General features: G+C 41.0%; 1 protein-coding gene across 3 annotated transcripts in view; it reads right to left on the reverse strand.

Annotated features, from left to right (window-relative positions):
* The window catches only part of SFMBT2 (Scm like with four mbt domains 2), a 200,199-nt gene that overhangs the window by 147,501 nt on the left and 28,722 nt on the right, over nucleotides 1–23,976 (reverse strand). For all 3 annotated transcript variants that reach the window (XM_019738252.3, XM_019738251.3, XM_019738253.3), the window contains exons 3-4: nucleotides 19,525–19,619; nucleotides 17,105–17,345 (exon numbers count right to left, since the gene is read on the reverse strand). In XM_019738252.3, the coding sequence (XP_019593811.2) occupies nucleotides 17,105–17,345; nucleotides 19,525–19,619 (336 nt within the window). The remainder of the gene's footprint in view (nucleotides 1–17,104; nucleotides 17,346–19,524; nucleotides 19,620–23,976) is intronic.

The following is a 23,976-nucleotide window of genomic DNA, read 5'->3' on the forward strand; positions in this document are numbered from 1 at the left end:
AAAGCACAGTGAAAAGTGTGGCGGGTGAATACCAACTATGAGAAAGGCAATCAGAATGGGGGCCATTGATGCTTTTAAAAGTTAATACGGGGAAAACTATATCCCTTATTAAATCAACAGCAAATACTGCAAGCTAGAAATCTAAAGTGCTCTGACGACTATAGAAAATGCATTTTTGACTCCCAAGCAAAGAAAAAAAGTCATTTGTTTGGTTATATATTTCAAGCATGTTTCCATTTTCCTTGGTATTTTTCCCAAAATGAAATCGTTATCCTAAAAAACTTTTTCTCAGCTAAATGCGTTGTGGTAGACATTGCTAAGTGTCCCCGAGAAGCGTTTCTCCCCTTCTTTTAGTATAAGAAGCCTCCACACCCTGGGAGTTGGGGCTAAGAAGGTAGACCTGTAGCTACGGAATACATTTCCCATCCTCCCTTGCAGCAAGGTATGGCCAGGGGCTACGTACGCTCTGCCTGAGGGAAGGTGAGCAGCAGGCCCTGGACTCTTTCTCTCTGCCCCTCTTTCTTGCTGGGAATGTGAGGGGTAATCATGCTTCCACTGTGCAGATGTGAAAACATCCAATGGTACACAGCAAAACGGAGAGGACCCAGTGCCTAAAGGACCAACAGAACGGAGGTACCACAGCCCTGAACAGTTCACCTCCAACCTGTTGTAGGAAAGAGCAATAAATTTCTAAGTGAACGCGAGCCACAGTCTCTTAGGGTCTTTTTGTAGCATCAGCTTATGTTGGATCCTAACACATAAACCACATAATCAAGGTTCTCAGGTGAGCTGTAAGTTACAAACCCTTGAGAAAGAGAAATTTTGAAAAAGAAAAGCAGAAAGAGGGTCCAGGAAGAAAGAAGAAAGGGTACCATGAAATTTAGAAGAAAACTCAAAAACGACCCAATCTCTGTTTCTAAAAATGACTTAAAAATCTTTATAGTACTTTAACACAATATGCCTAGGTATGCAGAGTACACTTATACTCCTCCAAATGTAAGACAGGTTTCTTTTGATAGGAGAAAGATGAGTTTGGAAAACTCAGCAGGCAAGCGTTTCAAAAAAACTTTAATTTAATCTAAATATACTGTACTTAAATATTTGTTAAAGGACTGCTGCCAGCTATGTTAATAGAATTTGTAATTGACGTTTATTTGCTGGTTGGTTATTTATGTGAACACTGTCCCTGCATAAATGCTTCGCAGAAATCCAGCCTTGAAGGGCGGATACATACATACATACATTTAGATGAAAGAACCATTAACCAGACTTATAAATCTACAGTCCCATGTACATTAGGGATCTAAAATTAATTTTGATGGCTGACAAATTACGCATTCAATGTACAGATGAAGAATGTAAAAAGTGTTGTCTTCTTCATTTCACAAAACAAATCTATGATTAAACATCATTCCAAATAACACTAAACGAGGCATACAATTCACCTCTTGTTTGCTAAAGGACAATAAAACATTTAATCCAGAAAGTGAGTCTTAAATATATTTTATTTTATTTGGAGATTGTGAAAGTCTGTTTTGCTTATGTTTGGATGTAAGGGGGGAAACTGGTGGGGCTGGGGAATGCTTTTTGCTTTCTGACGGTCTCAAAAGATATCCATCAGATAATTTTCTAAGAAATAAGCTGAACAGATGCTAATGAGTTGACATAACTGTCTAGTGTGAAAAAAATAATTACAGATTATTTTAATGGCTATAAATTGTTTCTATAATCCACGATGGGCTTTTTGGGAGCTATTAGTCATCATTGTCTAAATATGTCACTATGGATTTTTTTAAAATTTTGCATTGTTTAATCAACTATACTTAACAGCCCCATCAGTTCTTAAGAAATAATCAGAAAATTAATTGGGGAAACCCTTAAAACCATATTTCTCTTCAATTCTGTGGTGCTTCCCTCTGATTAAATCTCTTTAGAAATATAAAATTTCTAGTAGTTGACTACTGTAAATTCTTACCGCATACCCTAAGAACATTAAAAAAAAAAAAAGTTGGGCCTCATTTTGTATACCCATTCAATTCTCAAAGCTGCTGTAACTCAATTTGTGCTCATCTGGAAAGCAGGCAATTTTTTTTTTAAATGCTTGACATAACTTCTTTTGGAAGGAAAGGCAACTCATACAACCCACAAGACGTTTTGGCTCATTCTGAATGTGAGCCCCTTGGTACATTCAAGTATTCAAGTCACACCCAGCGGTACAGTGGACTTGTTTATTTCTACGGCATCTGGACCTCGGGGTCTTAAAGTGTGTGAAGTGACAATCACCACGATAAAGATGAGACACCCATGAAGACAACACTGAAGTGAAGTGGAGCGGAGTGAAGTGAACTGAAGTGAAAAAAGCACTGCACAGCCATGGAAAGACATTGAGGAAACTTAAGTGCATATGACTACAAGTGAAAGAAGCCCGTCTGAAAAGGCGGCATACTGTATGATTCCACTCTGTGATATTCTGGAAAAGGCACAACTACGGAGACCACAAAGATCGGTGGTTGCCAGAAGTTGGGGCGGAGGGCGGGATGGATAGATGGAGCACGGAGAATTTTTAGGGCAGTAAAACTACTCTGTGTGATACTATAATGATGGGCACGTCATTACACATTTGTCCAAATCCACAGAATATAAAACACCAAGAGTGAGCCCTAACGTAAAGGGTAGACTTTGGGTGATGATGACTTGTCAGTGTAAGTTCATCAACTGTAACAACTATACCATCTGGTGGGGACGCTGACAATGGGGGAGGCCGTGCGTGAGGTAGGGGGGCGCAGGGGCATATGGGAAATCTCTGTGCATTCTCCTCAATTTTGCTGTGAACCTAAAACTGCTCTAAAAAAATAAAGTCTTTAAAATAATAAACAAAATTAAAAAGTGAATTAAAAAACCATCCTTAGCCAGAAGGATGAAAGAGGAAAAACTAGCATTTCCTCCTACATTCTAAGCATTGCTCTGGGTTTATACAAATCCCATTTAGTACACCAAGCAGTCCCATAGGATCCAGGTTGCATGGGAATACTAAAGGTCACAAAATTTGGAAATAAGGTATCTAGTCCAAGTTCATACATTTAATTAAGTGGTATTAGGATCCAAAATAGGTATTTGTAATTACACATGTTCACAAAGCCTTACTTTGATAATCAAATGGGTGTGATTATGTATCCATAAACAAGTAAAACACCAGGCAAAAATAACTGAAAAAAAGTATGACCAAACTTCTCTGACACCACAGTGGGGGAAGGAGTAATCGTCAGTGTCCTGGGCACGGAACACAGTTGGGTGAGGGACTTCCAGCTAAGTGGCCTCCTCTGTACCTTTGGAGCTGCATTTCTAGGCCCTCCATCCTAGATGCAGGCACTTCCTCACTCATACCTCCCTTCCCTTAGCCTCCCCTATGGAGGAAGAACCAATAGGGACTATAACAGTTTTAAAAAGGAAGAAAAAAAAAAAAAAAGAAGGAAAAACATGATGCTAAGGGTCCTCCCACCTCACAGTGCTCTGCAGGTTACAAAGAGCTTTCGCATCTGCCATCAAAGTTGGTGCTGACAATACCACCTAGAGAGAGCAAGATCAGGTATTAATTAGCCATTTTAAAGATGCGGAGAGTGTGAAACGCAAAGAGGTGAAGCGACTTTTTTCCCAAGGTTCCGGTTAGCCAGGCCGCCTGACTCGGGCCAATGCCCTCCACTCCTCCATTTGGGCCTCAAGAGCACTCCTACTGCACAGGAGTCAGCTCCAGACACACCGATTTATTTTATTCAAATACAAGCAAAATATAGACCAGAGGGACCTTTCCATTGAGCCCCCAGCGGATCCCCACAGAAGTTAGGGGCCAGACTTCCATTACAGGAAGTCAGCCTCCAGCTCTTGTGAATTTCCACTACAGGCTAACCACCTTTGAAAAATGCTTAGCATAAAAAAGATAAAAATTAAAAACGCAAAGGAAGTGCTGTCTCCGAGAAGTTCCCACCTGGACAAGAACAGAGATATCACCCAAGTTTCCCAAGATTAGAATTTCACATCAACTTCCAATACCTCTTAGCAAGACGAGAGTGAGATCTTCAAGAGTAAACGGCCAAAGCAGAAATGACCGACAAATAAATAAGTACACTGGTAGCTGTGTACTTATTTAAAACACCCATTTCCAAAAATAAGGTTTTCATCTGAGTGCATGCCAGCAGCCAAAAGCTGACTGCATTACAAATGCGCTTCATATAAATGCTTAGCAATAGAGCCATATTGTATAATCCCACCCCAAAACATCGGGCACACAGTAGAACCTCAATAAATAATCCTTCACAGATGGACATGAAAATTTTCCCATCTCTGTGGCAATAGTAATATCGTTTCAGGACCAGACCAGCTGCTGGTAGCCATGAGGGTTATTCCCCCTCAACCCAAGATCTATCTACCTTCTGCCGGCTCTCGGTTTCCTGTCAGAAAAGAACCTCCCTGGAGGCAGACTTGCACATACTTGTCTATTACCAAAGGAATCCAATGACTTAAATAGAAACTCTGTCAAAGCCTAGTTATGATAAATCCTTTCAAAGCCCTGAGAATTTCTAAACACCTAAACTTTAAGAAAATCTGTCTTAACGAATGAACAAGAAGGGCTGTAGGAAAACACCATCTTTAAAAATCCAGAGTCAGGGACCAGACATGGGTTTAGGGCAGGTCACACGTCATCCTATTTGTCTCAAGGATGGGCATATGTGAAATATTTAGAGACCTGCCAAGGTCAGGCAACAATTCAGGACGAATGTACACCTTCTTAGAGATTATAAAAGGCAAATACTTGCCCAGGAAAGAAGGAGGGATTCATCAGATTTGACGACAACACCATTCTTCAAACTTTCTTGCTTCCTTACCCCCTTCAAATAATTATGAAAAACTAATGCTCCCCACTCACATATTTTCAATTCAGTATTCAAGAAGTTTTAATTTGTGTAAGTAGTTGAAAAGGATGTCATGTCCTATGTACTGTACATATGACATTTTAAATAACACTGCTACATCACTCCCATAAATATATTCAATAGAATGATCTGATCCCTTCCATTACGTATTTTAAAACAGACATGGATAACCATTACTTTAATAGTCAGTTTGCGTAGTGTTCCTTTTTCTCCTTGAAATCATAGATCCCTTCCACATCCCTCAGACTCTTACCCTAATGTAATCTTTTTATTCCCAACAGTCCTTTATCACTCATCCCATCCTACTTCTCTGTAACAACAAAGTTTGCATGGTGAGAGATGACTACCAGATGTAGTGTGGTGAGTGCATCGTAAAGTATATAAATGTCAGATCACTGCACTGTACACCTAAAACTAATAATGCTTTATGCCAACTGCACGTAAATAAATAAAAAAATGTAATATACAATGAAACTTTTTTAAATGTCTCTGACTATAAACTAACAATGTTCTTTTGGCTTAATTATTAAAATTATTTTCAGTCTTGATCAAAACAACATAAATAACACTGTAAAGTTTGATGATTAAACATATAAAGTGCAGTAGTCCCCCCTTATCTGAGGGGAATGCCTTCCAAGACCCCCAGTGGATGCCTGAAACCACAGACAGAACCGAACACTGTATATACTATGTTTTTTCCTCTATATGCATACCTATGATAAAGTTTAATTTATAAGCTAGGCACATAAGAGATTAACAATAAAATAGAACAACTATAACAATACACTGTAATGGAAGTTATGTGAATGTGGTGTGTGTGTGTGTGTCTCTCATAATCAATCTGATCCCCAACAGGGCTACTGAGTGAGGAACACGGAGGGAGCGTGGACAGCATGCAGACTCTGGGCAAAGGGGTGATACATAGCAGGGCAGCATGAGATTTCATCTCACTACTCAGGACAGTGCACAATTTAAAACTTACAAATTATTTATTTCTGAAATTTTTCATTTAATATTTTCGGACCATGGTTGACCACAGATAGCTGAAAACATGGAAAGTGAAACTGTGGATAAAGAGGGTCTACTGTCAATTGTTGTTCCTTAATGTTAAAGTGGGAAGGTTGGTATGATGCCCTGAGTGGGGGAGGGTTCATTTACAACACTGATGTTTGTGTTCAGTGTCACAAAGGCAATGCACCATGGTGACATTCTTCTCTCAAGTAGGAGAAGGAAGACTGGGATGGGTGAGGCAGGAAAGGACACCAACGGTCCATTTCAGGGAACAGAAGAACTTAAGGATCTGGAAACTGACTCCCTAAATTGAACCAGACCAAGCAACCCTTGGAAAGAGGTCCGGATCTCCATATAATTTCTATTCTACAGAGGACATGAGAAATCCAGCATGAGAACCTTGAACAAGCCCACCCATAACATACACACGGCCCAGGCAAGAGTATAAATGGAAATATTTTAAAGCTATTAAGCAAGCAAACAGGCTGTGGAGTAAAATATGTCTTATGCTTTTATGCTGACAAATATATCTTCATAACGATAGAATCAAAAAGTATGCAAAAAGCAATGGTTTACATAGAACTGCAAGTTGACAAAATGCCAAAGATGACTAAATTTAATTATGATGACAGGCGTCTGGGTGTTCTGTTGATGGCTTAGCAATGTTTGGATGAGTAATAAAATAAAGACTTACATAATTCATAAATTATTATATATTTATTCCATAAAATTTATTTTCCTTGCCTTCATTTCAGCAAAATCATGACCTATCCAGTTTTTAAAAAACTCCGGATCTCCATACAATTTGTATTCTATCACACAGAAATTATCTAAGGGATTAAAACAAAATACAATTATATGGAGTCTATATAATTTTAATATTTTTAATCAAAAAATGTAAATTAAACTGAAAAAATCAAAATTTTAAATTATTTTATTTGTTCAGAAAAGCTACATTCCCTCTAAAATTCCTAGGTTATCTACTGAAATTAATAGGAAAAACACAAACTATAACTAGTGCATATCAAAATTTTTATCTAACATAATAAAATTAAATACTTTATGTATTTTGAGATTTTAATCTTATTAAATGTATTTATAACAATAAAACTATCCACAATTTTAGTATTAAATATCCACTGAGTTGCCAATGTGAAAAACCGATGTCACTCTTCATACGTGTCATGTCTAGAGCCATATATTAAGTGTGTCAAAGTATGAATTTATGTTGTAAAATATTTTAACTTTGTAAAACAAAAAACACAAATTTTTTTTAATATTGTAAAATATTCCTTGGCCAACCTACACAACTGTCGAAAATTCTGCATGGAACAGAAGCATGGTTCTAGGTCAGCATAGCTTTAGAAAAAAGGCGTGGCCCTGGATAGGCAGCATGGCCTTGGAAAGGAGGCGTGATCCTAGAATGGGGATGTGACCCTAAAATGGGGGCATGGAGCTGAATGGAGGCATGGCACTGAATGGGGCTATGCAGCTGAATGTGGGCGTGGCCTGAACTGGGGGCGTGGCCCTGAACGGGGTCATGGCCCTGAATGGGGGCGTGGCCCTGAATGGGGGCGTGGCACTGGATGGGGGCGTGGCACTGGATGGAGGCGTGGCACTGGATGGGGGCGTGGCTCTGAATGGGTGCATGGAGCAGAATGGAGGCATGGCCCTGAATGGGGGCATGGAGTTGAATGAGGGCTTGGCCCTGAATGGAGGCTTGGCACTGAATGGGGACTTGGCACTGAATGGAGGCTTGGCACTGAATGGAGGCATGGCCCTGAATGGGGGCATGGCCCTGAATGGGGGCATGGCCCTGAATTGGGGCGTGGCACTGAATGGGGGCATGGCCCTAGAACCTCAAGCCATGATAGGAGATGTAGTAAGAAGCAGTAGGAAGTCAGAGGCTTGCTGAAGAGCTCAGAGCAAGAAGAGAAGTGGGAGAAGCTCACCAGTCCGACAAGCTAAAGGGCAGTCAGAGGCATGATGGACACTGGACAGACAGCACCGAGGGCGCGTGGCTTAGAGCAGGGAAACAAGGAGGCTTCTCTCGCTGGCTCTACATTAGTCATTCATTCAGGGTATTAAAGAGTCCACTAAAGCAGGCACTGGGGCTGGATGGGAGCTGAGCCTGCTGAGTCCCTGGGGAGCACCCAGGCCAGGATCCCTAGATGAGGTCGTGGGGGGCAAAGGAGGAGAACGGACATGAGACGGAGCTGTGACAGTTAAGGAGATAAAGGCATAACAATGAGAAAAAGAGACAGGAGGCCAAGAACCCACAGAACTAACTCACCCTCACATTCCACCCAGAATTAAACACACACTTGATTTAGAGTACACATGCTGCTGGATTAAGAAGCAGGAGAAAATAAATTCATTTATGACTAACACCAAAAAGGAAAATTTCATAGTGCCGCTTTGTGCTTACAGTTTTCATGCAGTGCAGAAAAACCCAAATAGCATCTGATACAATTTACATAACTTTACATAATCTCATGATTACCATTCGTCAAGGAAGATGCAGACCGAATCTCTTCCATTTATTTGCCTCCAAAACCGACAAAATGGAAAACATTCTGGACAAGTAGCTTTCCACCCTCTTAAAAATCCCAAGGAGCCAATTCTACAACTTTTCTTATAATATTTTTTCCCATATTTCAAGTCTGAACATTCTAAAGTCTTACTGACACAGGAAATCAATAAACAAATATTTACTAACCACTGCTATTTTCAAAGCATTGATTTCAGAACTGGGGGGGAAATTCCACCCTTAGCTTAAAATCTATTTCAGGCTGTCTGACCTGGAGACAAGTTATTTACCCTTCCTAAGCCACATTTTTTTCAAATGTAAAACAAGAATAATACCAGCCAGTTTATAAGGTTGTTATAAGGATAGGGTTAAATTTAGTTACTTGGCACATAGTAGGTACACAATAAAAACACTTGGTGGGTGAGAAGAACTGGTTTTAATTGGATAGCCATGAAGCAAACATGCTAATAATATTCATGATTAATATAGTCACTGGGCAAGAAAATGATAAAGGGCTATGTGGTATATAGTGCGATTAAAAAGACAAATACAAACATCAATCAGGGATTTACAGGAAGAAAGACTATAATTTTTTACTGATAAACAATTGTTCACCACGACCTGTACAAAGGTTTTTGATTTCTATGAGGACCATTTAGTCTGCTTTGTTTTTTTTTTTCCTTCCAGAGACTAAAAACAAACAAAAACAGTTTTTTAGGCTTCTGTTCATAAAGCATATTTACTTCAGAGTCCTCCCATTAAGCTCATTCATTGCCCTTTGAATTCTTACATTCAGAGCATTTTTGAGCTGAAGGAAACCTTAGTGATCATGTGGCCCAGCTTCGTGTTGTAAGATGGAGCCTAGGAACCTTGAGGTCACACTGGCTGCACAAGGACATGTGTGGGTCTCCTGTTCCATGCCCGACCCATGAGTATAAACCCAGATGCCCACACGGCCTGAGCAGATGAGAGCAACGAAGCAGGGGACAGAAGGTCTGGAGATTAAACAAATGGCTGCCTGAAGAGGCAGGTGCTCCGGTAAGGGATGCCATGTGGAATGCAGGTCCAACGCGTCTGCATCCTGTTTTCAAGAGGTGCTGACAATCAAAACTTTTAAACAAAATGATTTGTAAATGGTAAATACCAAACTTATTTCAAAATACTGTTTAGAAACAAAGGAACAAGACAAACAAATAAAGAAACAAAAACTCACAGACATAGACAATAGTCTAGTGGTTACCAAAGGGTAAGGGGTGAGGGGGTGGTAGATGAGGGTAAAAGGGATCCAATATATGGTGATGGAAGGAGAACTGACTGGGTGGTGAACACACAATGGGATTTATAGATAATGTATTACAGAATTGTACACTTGAAATCTATGTAACTTCACTAACCACTGTCACCCCAATAAACTTTAATTTAAAAAAAACTGTTTAAACCAAAACATTCACACACACTCTCATGCACGAGCATACACACATGCTTATCCACATATACAAAAGCACACACATGCTCACACATGCATATAAACACATTCATGCATGCTCATGCACACATATGCTCATCCACATACGAATACACATCCACTTGCTCACACACACACACACATACGCTCACCCATACATACACATACACACCATCACCCACACATACAAACACACACACACATGCTCACCCACACATACAAACACACACACACACACACACACACACACTCACCCACACATTTGCAAGCCAGCCAAGTCCACTCTGGTCTACACCATGGTGAATCTCTACACAGGCTCTTCACCTGACCAAATAGGACTCGAAAGCATGTATATTATTTTTAAAGGGCCATAAATGCCTGGAGAGAGGAGTACTCTCTTTCCTAACTGAATATTCCTTCTTTCACATACCATAATCAAAAATGGCTTTTCAAAAGAGGATACTACCTTCTTTTTTAAAAAATATATATCCATGACTTTTAGTTTATTCACTAATTATTAAATGCATCCCACCCTTTCTTATAACAATGTGTTTTTTTCTCTTTACATTAAAAAACCGAATAATTAGTGAGTCTATCCCTGTGCTTCTCTCAACCCCACTTAGGATCAATTTTGCTCTTTGAGTTTTTGGCATATATACCATGTTTCCCCGAAAATAAGACCTAGCCAGATAATCAGCTCCAATGCATCTTTTGGAGCAAAAATTAATATAAGACCTGGTCTTATTTTCCTATAATATAAGAACGGGTATAATATAATATAATATAATATAATATAATATAATATAATATAATATAATATAATATAATACCAGGTCTGATATTAATTTTTGCTCCAAAAGATGCATTAGAGCTGATTGTCCAGCTAGGTCTTATTTTTGGGGAAACACGGTACTTAATTTTCTTGTTAATACACAAATGGAATTCCGGTTACAATTTAAGACTGCCGATGAAGACAATGGAATTGTTTAGGTTTTGTTCGTGCTACTAAAATATTTAAATGATAAAATATGAATTGTCAACATTGATAGTGTCACATAACACAATCAAATTCTACTTCTCAGAGTCTGCAGTTAAATCTTTCATCAGGTCACTTTATAGTCCTGTGCACCACCTGCCAGCATCTCTTACTTTCCAATCAACTACAGCAAAACACAAGAAAAGGAAAAAAAAACAGTTCCCCAAAACAGTCCCAGGACCAGGCTTCAGAACCTGGCAGGATCTACCCCCGTAACATAAGGCCATACTCACACTTTCTCCTAACACTTCATGAATAAACATCCCTTTATTCAAATAAGTTATATAATAACTAACTCTGGTATTTTTGATTTAACTTGGAATGATAAATAGAGTCATTCTGGCAAGACGGCGGTTTGCAATTCAAATTACAGAAATTTTCATAATGGGAAAAATAAAAATTAGTAAAATGATTCCTAAGGCACCTAATTCCAATACTTTTACTGCAACAATAGAAACGCAGAGAACTACTTCTCGGTGTGTAAGCTGAGGGCTTTCAGGTGGTCAGGTAGCATCACACATCTTTTTACCTGCAATCTTACAGCCTCCCTTTCTGGGGACTGGCAGGCACCTGCTAGAACACCCCCAACCCCACACATGAAGAGGTGTTGCTGCTACTTGTCAATAAATAACACTGCAACAGTCACTGGATTAAATGACTTCCTTACATTATCACCATAAACAATAATTATTTGTCAGCTGCCCTTTGTGAGCTTTGCGTGTGCTTATGAATAAATCAAGCCCTACTGATTTACTAAGCCAAAACGTTTACATTTTGCTCCTGTAAAAAGAGCTATAATCCTCCACCGCACTTAGTGATGCTGCTATAGAGCATGTTTCTTAATACTTTTAATAGGAAAGATTAGTACCGATTAGCTCATGAGCAGGAACACTGCTTTCTGAACGGCCAGTTGGCCACTAAACCCAGGTCTCTCTAAACGTGTCCTTATTAATGGCACTCTCTGTCCGCTGATGGGAATTACATCTTAATGAAACACAGTGGCGCTGCTGTCATGCTATTTCCTTCCTTGTGACATGCAACATAATAATGACGGCCTGTATTGATTCACAGATTAAATTCATGTAAAAGAGCAAGGCAGGAAAGTACAGGATTGTAAAGAATGCTACGTGCTAGGTAAAACTATCATCAAAAATCATAAAATGAGTCTTTCAGTGCAGTGATGTTAGAAGATGTAGGACAATGCTGGACAACCCAAAATGTCCTAAAACGTCTAGGGCGCCACACTCTTCGTCTGACCGCGGGAGGCAATCCTCTCCCTTCTCTCATTAATGGGCAAAGTCTCCCCAGACTCCCTGCAGCCTGCTTAATTAGTCCATATTTTGAAGCCATCGTCCTGAATGATTTAACTCCACTTCCACGGATCTTTCTCACACAGGGACGACGACTGCCCGTTCTCTGGGTTCCATAGGGAAACCGGAGTCTACAGTTCCTCACTGAACAAGATGCCATCTATTGCAGGGGACTACGGACCCCGGCGCTCACAATAGTTTCCCAACCCAGTTTCTAGTCCCTCAATCCACTGAAACTTCATCATCCCCAACAGTAACCTGGAAACGACTTCTGTTCTTCCTGCTGATTCCTGGGCTAGGTTTCCATAGACCCTCATTCCAAAACAAACTCCATTCCTCTTACATACATGGGAAAACTAGCACCTTCTCCCCCCTTCTTTGCTGTACAAGGATCACAAACCAAGGCATGCTAGGCTGGAAAGCTCTTTAGAGATTACATACTATAACCTCCTCATTTCAAAGATTCGAAAATTGAGAGGGGACTCCCGCATGTAGGTAAACCAATGCCAAAGGCAGGATAAGAGCCCCACCTCCTGGCTCCAACGACCATGCTCCTCCCTTGAAGGCATGCCACCCCATTCTCCACCCCCAATTCCTGGGATCAGCACCAAATCCCTCTATCACCAAGAAGCATCCCAAACAAAAACATTACAGATTGCTTGAACTCGTGTTAATATTCTGCAGCGCCTTTGCCTTTCAAAGTGAATCGCCACAAAGACTGACCAGGTACAGCTGGAATTTACAATGATATTAGCTCTCTAAGACAGAAACACATGAACAAGAATCCTCATTCAAAAATAGATTCAACGATCCCCAGTGGGACAAAGCAATAATTATCCTGCACTACACCGATCAATAAAACCTTTTGCCCTATGAACGTGCTGTTTTCTGACTTTGTTCTCTGCACCAAAGATTTGCAAGTCTCATTGATTACCTACCAAATTTTGTTAAAGTTCTTTAAAACGAGCAATAAAGAAATTCTCAAAATTAGCATATGTTGTTACTGTTTGTAGGGCCTTCCAATCTTTTAGTCACATTAATGGTTTCCCTCTTTACATGGTTTCCCCATTTTTCATTGTGAATTTGTCTTTTTAAGTGTGTCTGTGTCTTGCCTAATAGCACAAAGGCCGTCGGAAACAAATCTGACGGTGTTTCGGAAACTGTCACTGTGGTCACATTTTTCATCCAAGTGAGAAAGAAGAATTGATGAATAAACTATGCCCTCTTCCTCAAGCAACAGCATGGATTTTTACCAAATGATCACATTAGCTCTTAAGAGTGTTAAAATTCAGTACACTGCAAGTTCTCCCTAAAACTTTTCACTAAAAACTCTTTAAATGAAACCATCTTGCATCCTTTCCAAGGGCATTTAGCTACTAAAGTGTCAAACTTTAAGAGAGAGTCATGAATAAGCGAGGACAGTGAAAGGGAAGGCTGCAGCCAGGAGTCAGGACCTGCATCTCGGTCCCCTTCTGTGTCCCTCTCTGGCAGTGCCCCCAAGTGTGTTTCTGCTCCCTTGGATCAATGCATGTCTGCCTGTACCCTCCTGAGTGTATGTGGCCTTTGTGTGCAGAGCTGGGCAAATGGGAAGGTCTATAATTCTCTAACTAGAACTGCTATTTTCCCAATATTCCATCAGTACAATTCATCCATCAATAATGGTTGATTTTATGGAAAATCAGTAATCAAAGTGAAATTAATAATTTATTTTGCCGTGTATAATGCGCACCCACATTTCTGGCCCAAACTTTCAGGGAAAAATCTCTTTTGTTTTACGTTTTCAATTCAAATTTGTATTTGTTTACATTTGGGTGCTTGTTTTTTGTATTGTAAAGGAATTTTAACGTTTATTTTTTAACATATTATGGTACAAGAAATTTTATACAACAAATAATTACAAAACACACGAATACAAGGTAAAAGAAATCTTATGTACAGGTAACAAATTTACGATATTTACGCATCACAGAAGGCCAAGAACTCTTCGTCGTTGCAAGTTCATCATAAATTCAACAAAACCGATTATCGCATTCCGGGGAATTATTTTGCATATGGATATCATTATTTATTTCTAGAGTTAACACTTTTAACTCATAAGCATAAATAAAAGAATTAAAAACACTTACATTGATACGGAATTAGTATTACCCATGTACAAGGCACATCCTTATTTTTCCCTCACAAGTTTGGCCAAAAAAGTTGCATTATACACTGCAAAATATGGTATATGATACGTTCTCGCCTCAGTGGTTGTTTTAATTCAAAGCCAGATGAAATAGTCAGCCTTTAAGAAGAAGGAAATCCTGTCACATGCTACCAAAAAGGACAAATGTTGCAAGATTCCACTTATCTGACGCATGTAAAACCATCAAACTCAAAGAAGCAGAAAGTAGAACAGTGGATGCCAGGTACAGAGTAGGGGGATGGGGAGTTACTGTTCAGTGGGTACAAGGTTTCAGTTATGCAGGATGAAAATGCTCCAGAGGTCTGCTATACACCATCACGCTTACAGTTAGCAATAATGTACCATACATTTAAAATTTTGTGGAAAAGGTAAAAATAAATAAATAAAAATGTCACTTCCGGCACAATTTAAGCTGGGCCTGGGACTAAGACAAGATTACCAAAAGCATTACAGTATAGTGTTTACCCTATTCCTTGCTTATGCAGAACTAGAATGTGAGAAAGGAATAAAACCTGACCCATTAACAACCATTCTCCAGGGCTCACCTGAAAAGCGCTCCTCAACAGAGGTCAGAAATAAAGGCTCACACTTCTATGTATAAAGACCCAACCAAAACTGGAGGTGGGGGGAGGTGATCAAAGTCCTCTACTCAAAGAACCACACAACTCAAAGTACAGTTGCACCCAGATGTCCAACAATTGACAAATGGATAAAGAGAATGTGGTCCCTCCATATGATGGAATATGATTCCGCCATAAAAGAATCTAAGTCCTGACCATGCTACAATATGGATCAGCTTTGAATACAATATGCTGAGTACAAGAAGCCAGACACAAAAGGCCACAAATTATAGGATTCCATGGATGCAACAAGTCCAGAAAAAACAAGTCTATACAAACAGAAAGCAGATTCGTCACTGCCAGGGCCTGGGGGTAGGGAGAAACAGAGAGTGACTGTTAACTGGGTACAGGGTTTATTTATGGGGTGATGGAAATGCTCTGGAATTAGACAGTGATAGCAGCTGCACAACCTTGTGACTATACTAAAAATCACCGAACTGCGCACTTTCAAGGGATGAAGTTTATACTGTGTGAGTTATATCTCATTGAAAACAATCAAAAAGAAAAAAGAAAACAATCAATGTGGGGCACAGTTGCAAACATGATACGCATTATGGGCGCATGAGGCCTTATGAGCAAAGCCAGGATGCGACCTCAGGCGCCTAAGGAAGCATTAGATGAGCTGCCATCTAAGGAGGAAGAGGAGACGAAGAGGTTCTAGGCATAGGAGAGAGCAGGCGCAAAGAACCAAAGAAGAGAGCAAAGACCTTTGCTCCCTTGCTTCTGAGACAATAAAGAGACGAGGTGTTAGCGGAGGCCAAGGCAACAGATTTAATCCTTACACATCACATAAATGCAATTCAAACTCATGCATTTATTAAGACCCTCTCTTTAGCAGGATCTAAACATAACAAAGGGAAGTAAAAAACAAACAAACGGAAAAAAAAAAAAACCATAGGCCATTCCAACCGATCAAAAAAACAAAATATCAAAACTTAAAAAGGAAGATAAAATTCAAGTGCTCCGAAAGCCGAAAACAATTGCAAATGTGGTAGACAAATAAACCTTGGAATTTAGCTCTAAAACTTTGCCGATCACTTCGCAATAAAAATCTCCATTCAAAATGAAAAGTGGCAAGCAGATGCTAAGAAGACACCCCACATGCCTGAGAATTAGCACCAAAAGTCTTCAAGCATAACTGCTGCCATGTAATAGAATGAACACAGAGGGGAGGGTGTTGAGATTCAAATATTCACCAACTTGGTTTTTTTCACTTTCTCGGTCAGACGAGTTCCTGTGATGCATTTGTCACATGCTGCCCCTTCTTTGACAGCAGGGTTTTTGAACTACTGGCCGTCTGAGCCCAATAATTCTTGGCTGGGTAGCTGTCCTCCCCACTGTAGGAAGTTTAGCAGCACTTGGCTCCTCCCACCAGATGCCAGAAGCTCCGCCCTCCTCTCCCTCTCAAAGACACAACTGCTTCCAGACATTGTCACAAGTCCCTTGGAGGGTGAAACTGCCCCAGTAGAGAGCCACTATTTTTCTAGCAACTAAATGGATCTAATCTATACAAGCTTTGACAATTCCCTGGAGAGCAAAGTCATGTCTCCTCATCTGTTTGGTTTCCCACACGCTCCACACCCTGACAGCCTCCCCACAAGAAGGCAGGTTAAAACTTAGACCTGTTTCAATGCTTTACAGCACTATTCATAATGTCAAGTGTTAAAGCCAAAAAACAGCAACATAAGCCATCACCCACGGGCAATGAGACTTCAGCCCTCAGCTTCCCTGTTGGCCTCCTTTCCTACCTCTAACCGCGCACTGAGGATAAAGCTCCAGGACCTTGTCTCATCACAGCCCGTGCTTGGCTCAGCTGTCACCATCAGCTCCGACATCTGAAAACGCACCCAGCTCCCCCTCACTCCGGCACCCTCAAGCTAACGAAACCCAGGAAGCAACCTATACAGCGCTAGACCTTCCTTCTAAGTCAGTGATGGCACGGTGACGGGGCTTCCCCTACAAGCATCGTGAAGGAGGATGGCCGTAGGCCAGCCTAACGCCCGGGCGCACAGGGCTCACCATCCGGGGGCATCAGGGCCTTGTTGTTCTGCGTGCACCAGCCCACGGGGTGCAGGTCCGCTATCACCACGTCACACCAGAAGTCGGCACGGCGGTCCTCCCCGTAACCACAGTAGCGCAGAAGCAGCAGCTGCCCACAGGTGGTGATGACAGTGGCCACCCAGTATGTGTCCGGGTTGTTCTTATTGGCCACCTCCAATTTCATCCCTGGCTGGAAGTTGCTCTGAATGCTGATTTCAACCTGAAGGAACCGGAAACACAGCAAAACCATTATTATACCAGACGCATACATCGGAAGAGTACCAGACCTGTTCAAAACGCAGCACCTGCAAACAGTATTTCTGCTGCCCTACGACAGCACTAAGGAAAATGTAATGCGAGCCACCAACGTGGCGCTAAATTTCCTAGTAGCCACATATGAAAAGAGAAAACAGATGGAATTTTAATAAGGTGTTTTATTTAACCCAACGTCATCACTGCAAAATGTAATCAATATAAAATATATTATTGGGATTATTTGCCAACGAAGCCTCTGAAATCCGGTGTGTGTTCTATACTTACAGCACATCCCAATTTGAACAACACACTTTCCACGTGCTCCATAGCTCCAGGTGTAAGCAGGACAGCCTTAGAGAATGGATTTTCTTTTTTATTAATGAATGAAGGATTATAGTCTATTAGTATTTCCCAGCCCTGCCCCCCAAAGAAAGCTGCCCAGTCTGGTTAAAAAGAAAAAAAAAAAAAAAACACCGCTAAGGCATCTGATCTCCATGAGTAGCAGCTGTTTAAGAGGTGATGGGATTACAAATGGCTCGTTCAAGGAGCCCATGACACTTTTCCTTTACACATGGCACACAGGCCTGGGGACACTGTGCTTCCTAAAAGGCACTCTACGGTGATTGAAAGGGAGGTGGGAGACCTGGTTGGATTAAAGTGAACAGGAGAGACTCCATATGGAAAGATATTGATCACTCATGGAAAGATGTTGATCACTTATTGGTAAAGAAGGAAAGGAAAACGGTGTCGATCAATATCTCTTTCCCAAACTGCCTCAAGGAACCTAACGAAGTCATCCCAGAAACACTTTTACCTCTTGGTTTCATTAAATGCCACAACCACACTCAAAATAAACTAAGAATTAAAACATTATGAGTGTCAGTATAAAAAAGAGACTTGGGAATGTAATCTATTTTTGTAAGTCCATGCAAATTTAATAAGGTCTTAAATTCCTTTTCAAAAGAACACCTCCAAAAAGAATAAAATGTTGCATTAAAATAAAAAACCCAAGTTCTGCTTTCTTAATTCAGCAAGAGAGCCAAAAGCAAGAACAGATTGAAAAAATGCCCCAATTTGCTTACGATACTCAGGCTAAATCTTTGCCCTGGGTAGCACAGTGGAAAAAAATATTTCTCAGAATTAAATTTTCATTTCCAGTAAAGCAATACTAATGATGAAAAACTTAGGTCCTAGAAATTTAGTCTTTTCCTTGCTAATGATATATTGCCAAAATCTTATATAGAAGCAAAAATCTGATAAAAACTCAATCTTTAATTTCCTGGGACTTGCCCTCTGCTAGGCATGCGATTTGCATTGTTCAAAGAATCATTATAAGAATGATTCTTTGGCTTGATCCAAATGTTTTCTGCATATTTATAGTATTTCCTCTAATTTGACTCATCTGCCCACAAAAGGCTATAAAACTTTTATGCATCCTTTCACAATAAATACATACAGCCATTACACCTCCGAAGAAGACATTCCACTTATTTGCCTAGTTTGCTGGCTTTTATTTATTCTAATCTACCGTACCATGTCAGGCTGTGTGTGTGCCTTTCAGCAGCAACGGTTATCTGTCAAATTTGGCTTTTTGAAGTACAGAACGAGGCAAAACACCCATTGAGCACCTACCCTGGGCCCAGCCCTGTGTTACCCTGTTCCCCCAAAAATAAGACCTAGCCAGACAATCAGCTCTCATGCATCTTTTGGAGCAAAAATTAATATGAGACCTGATATTATATTATATTATGTTATGTTATGTTATGTTATGTTATATTATATTATATTATATTATAATTATATTATATTATATTATATAAGACTGGTCTTATATTATAGTAAAATAAGACTGGGTTTTATATTAATTTTTGCTCCAAAAGATGCATTAGAGCTGACTGTCCGGCTAGATCTTATTTTCAGGGAAACACGATAGATGAGATAAGCTATAAGAACCAGGCCCATCTTACCTGTAGTTATCTGTGGAAAGCAAACGAATTTCCCCATCTCTTCTTTATTTTTCGGAAATCTTGGCTGAATTTCCCTTTTCTTCTCATTCCGTTTTTCCCAACTAGGTTTGGCATCTTCCTGCAGACTCTCCTCCCTCCCTCCCAATTTAGAGCAGAGAGAGAAGGGGTGCTACGTACGTGTTTGAATGATGTGTGAGGGGCCGCACTGGCACCCATTTCTTCCAAGTACTCGCCCCAGTTAAAGCCGATTTCCTCCAAGCTTGAACCTTCTTCTGTTGAAAGACCAAAAAAAAACAGAAGACTATCAAGACCAGAGTGCAGAATGGAAAGGCACTGGCCTCCAGTGAAGACCAGAAAAGCTTTAACACAAGAGACAACGGATTCAATGGGTTAGGAGGATATTGTTGAATTCTTTTCATAGCTTCGGTTTGCTGATTTTAGAGACAGTTGACTGAAGAAAGGAAACACTGAAGAAATTCTGCTTGGATACCATGACAAAATCAAGGGTAACGCTAAGTACTCTTAGGCAAATGAAATGCAATGTGCTTCACGGCACATTTGTCACATGTTAGTGTACTGTATTAGTCTAGAATTAGCCACTGTGGAAATGACATTCTTTGGGTAGGTTTGGGGACAAAGTGAAGGAAACCACTGGGCACTGAGTAAGCCCCATGATGTATATACTGGCACTGGCACCTTTGTCCCCTGGCTACCTGCTACAGCTGAGGATTATGCAATAATAGCATAGATTGTTAGTGTCATAAGGGACTTCAGAAAACATTAATGTCATTTCAAGGGGGTGGGGGACATGAGGCCCAGAAGGATTGTTCAAGTGTGTGAGGCCATTTGGCAAGTTAAGGACAGAAACTGAACAGCTGCAGACAGACCCAATGCCCACCCTGTCCAGGGTCTGCTCTCCCATCTTCCGCCGTGACGGAGCTCTCAGGGCAAGGCACACCGAGGGAAACCAACAGGATGTGTTTCTCCAATTACAAGGATCGAGAAGTACAATCAAACGCAGTAGATGGCTCTTAAAATGATCCCTACTTTGGCTCTGAAGGAAATCAGGTAATTCCCGAAACAGTCACGACTGTATGTAAGATATAATCTGTATACTTGAAAACCAAATAACTCGTTTTAAAGTACAGCACAGAGAACATCAGTGTTGTGTCAGTTTCAAATGGAAAGCAATAATACATTGTAAACATTATTTTAACCTATCGTAAGGACAGAACATACAGAAGAGCTGTTAAAACACACAGGTAAGTAAGAGCTTCAAAAGTTTAGATTTTTCTTTTCTTGCTCAATAATGTCCAACCATGTATGTTCCACTAGCAAGAGCCCACTTCACTGGCCAAGGACAAATACTGCTTTCCATCCTGCTATTTACACAGAAGTGGTACACCCTGGCAGGTGGGCCATGGGAACCAGAGATGGGAGAGTCTAAGAAAGCCTTGTTCTCAGAGGCTATCACTACTTTGTTCCGAGACTTTTAAATGAGAAGAAAAGGACTTTTATTGTGATACTCTGTATAGTCTCAGAACTTGGTAGAAGAGGATAATTTTGGTAAAGTCAGAAGATGCTAAGTAGAAAGGCAGTTACCTTCAATTTTGTCTTCTAAATCAAAGTTGCTTAAAACGGCCTCCTTAAACTATACGCCTATCAAGTGGTTTATAGTCAAATGTCCAGGAAAATAAAAAGCCATCTGAAGAGAAAACCTTCCCCTTGTATCTCTTCCAACCTTCTGCTTTACCCAGGGACTTACGCCCCCTTCTATCAGAAAAGTGCTCCCTGAAAAAAGTCAGCAGGTCCTGCAGCCACCAGCTAACAAGGATGCCAGGCGGTTTCCAGCCGCTAAGACGCAATGAGGCAAACCCAAAGAGAAAGCAGTCATATTCTGGAAAATACATCTGGTGTCGCCCAACAGCTCCGCCCACAATTCTTTCCTCCCAAACATCATTGGACATCCATTACCAAGTTTGCTTTTTGGTCCACTAGTCAGAGGCATCACATCGGCACTATTTCTTTGCCAAGATGACCTGGAGCCTTATCTATCTAACTTGGTAGCTAGTTGGTAGCTAACTTGCCACACTTTGTTTGCACCCTACCTGTCCTGCCTCAGCTCAGCCCATGCCTCCTACAGGCCCTGCCTGGCCCAGCCCAGGTCAGACACTTCCAGCTCCACAGTGACCACACACCACCACATCAAGGTCATTAAGAGCCGTGCGGTATTAGAGTGTCACCTCTCTGCTCACTGCTTTACATGCATCACTTCCTTACTCCTTCCAAGAACCCTGACAGATGGGTACTATAACCCCGTCTCACAGAAGAAATGACAGGAGTCCATAAAGGCTAGAGGCACTGCGGTCATACAACGGTCCAGCTAAGGAGACAGGAGTCCAACGTAGGCTGTCCGATTCCAGGCTGGACTTCTGACAAGGCACCTTTTGGTGTCATTCTCCTGCCTGTATCATGCATTAGACACCTCTATTCACCACCACCACCTGCTTCTCCACCTGGAGACTCCAAGACCCACTTCTCTGTCTTTCTGAGTTAGTGAGCACCAGAGCATTCCAGAGCCAAATCAGCCAACGAGAAGACATAGGGCTGGAGGCTCCAGCCACCTGCGGAGAGCAGAACAGGTCCCCTGGGACCTGCTTGTAAAGGAGGAGAGAACCAGCGTGAAGACATGGGCATAAAATTCAGTTCTGGGTCCACTGCAGTGGGAGATCCTAGGGGAACTCCTGGGTAAACATTTTCTGACAATTATCAGCTGCTGAAAAATGAAACAGGCTTTCCTAGCGAGTGCTCAGTTCCTGCCCATCAGAAACTTTCGAGACTGAGCCGTTAGGAGTCGCCCGCTACAGGGGGTGCCCGGATTAGAAGGCCTTGATGAACCTCATCCCCAGGACCAGAAACAACCCAATGAGTCTCTCTTCTAAGCAGTGGTGAGAGTAAGGCCACAGCCTGCCTTTCTCCACTTCAACTGTGAGGTCATTCCTTACGGCTCTTTATTCTTCATAAAAGTCTAATCTAGGCTATCAGCATCTTACCAAAAATTTTGTTTCCACCAAATCTGGATTCATTACAAGCCACGTTTCCAGTCTCTTCTCCCAATACAGTAAGCAGTAGAGACTTTCGCACTCACTCTGGTATTCATTCATTCGGGTTAACCAAGAGAGGAAAAGGTACCACTGTGACTCCCATTGTGTGTGTCAGTAAGAAGAGTGCTGAAAAAAGCTGTTAGCCTTTGCTGTCTAAAAAAAAATACTAAGTGCCCAAAAACTCAGACCTAGAATGGGATTCAGAATATTACAAAACCGTTATGACCAGCACTGGTAACTTGAAGCGTACCGTTTTAACAATGAAATCCCATACAAAAATGCCGAGTTCCTCACCATCCAGCCTTTTCGAATCTGTAATTTATTAACACTTCCTCCACTGCATGTGCCCTGAGCAGCTGATTCTCTAAAGACATCTCAATGAGCAATAGATAAACACACACAATGTTTACGAGTGGAGGGCTCATAAACCCACAGCAAATATTTACCAATGATTCATAAACCTCCTAAACCCATAAACATTTTATCAAGGAAACGCTGACAACCTCCTGCCTCTGCAAATGAACCAATTGGAGGCATTGCCCCATGACGTAATGAAAATAGGCTATGAAAAGCAACTAAGAAAATGTCACAATTTAAAAAAAAACAGGCTCGTTCAGTAGTGGCAATCCAGTTTGGGAAAACAGAAAGCTGTTTATGTGACCAGAATGTTTCATAACAAATAGAAAAAGAATACCTTAATAAAAGTTGCAGTACAAGCTACTTTACAGTGAAAAACGGAACAAACAAACACCTTTTTTTTACATAATCAAATCTTGAGTTGTACAAGTTTACAATCTGAAATGAGGCTAACTTTGCAAGGATGAATAGTAAAGCCCATAACCACTACTCAATTTTTTAAAAATGGAGAGAATTGTCAGATTCAGCATAAGCAAAATCTTACAGAGCACCTCTTTGTGTGCTAGATATTTTATTTCAATGTGGAAAGAGAAAGGAAGACATTAAATCTTTGTTATTTTAATTGCTGGTAATCTGCTCATACTATCAGAAGGATTAGAAAATAGATCCATTGTGGGCATAAAACAGACACCCCGTTCGAATGCAAGTTGGACGGGCATGGGCAACGCCAACCATAGCTAAGTGCGCAGCTGCAGGACTACACGAGGGAGGAGGGGGCAGTCACCTGAACGGAGGTCCTCATAGCTGTCTCAGCTACCCAGGCAGCCAGAGAGATGGCCCAGGGAAAAAAAAACATAAAAATGACCCAATCTCCCAGCGAGGGGAGGCAACAACTATTCGAAAGAAAGTTTAAAATAAAAGGGGAGGGGGACATTATGCAGTCACACAGAACTAGTTCTCAGCATGAAGAATAAGAGATCCAAATTTCTCTAATAAGAATATTGACTCCTGGGGTGGCCAGTTGGCTCACTTGGTTGGAGCGCAGTGCTCATGGCACCAAGGTCGCCAGTTCGATCCCCACATGGGCCTGTGAGCTGCGCCCTTCACAACTAGATTGAAAACAATGACTTGACTTGGAGCTGATGGGTCCTGGAAAATCACACTGTTT

This window comes from Rhinolophus sinicus, chromosome 1 (genome assembly GCF_057876585.1).
Source record: "Rhinolophus sinicus isolate RSI-liver-muscle chromosome 1, RSI-T2T, whole genome shotgun sequence".
Lineage (NCBI taxonomy): Eukaryota > Metazoa > Chordata > Mammalia > Chiroptera > Rhinolophidae > Rhinolophus > Rhinolophus sinicus.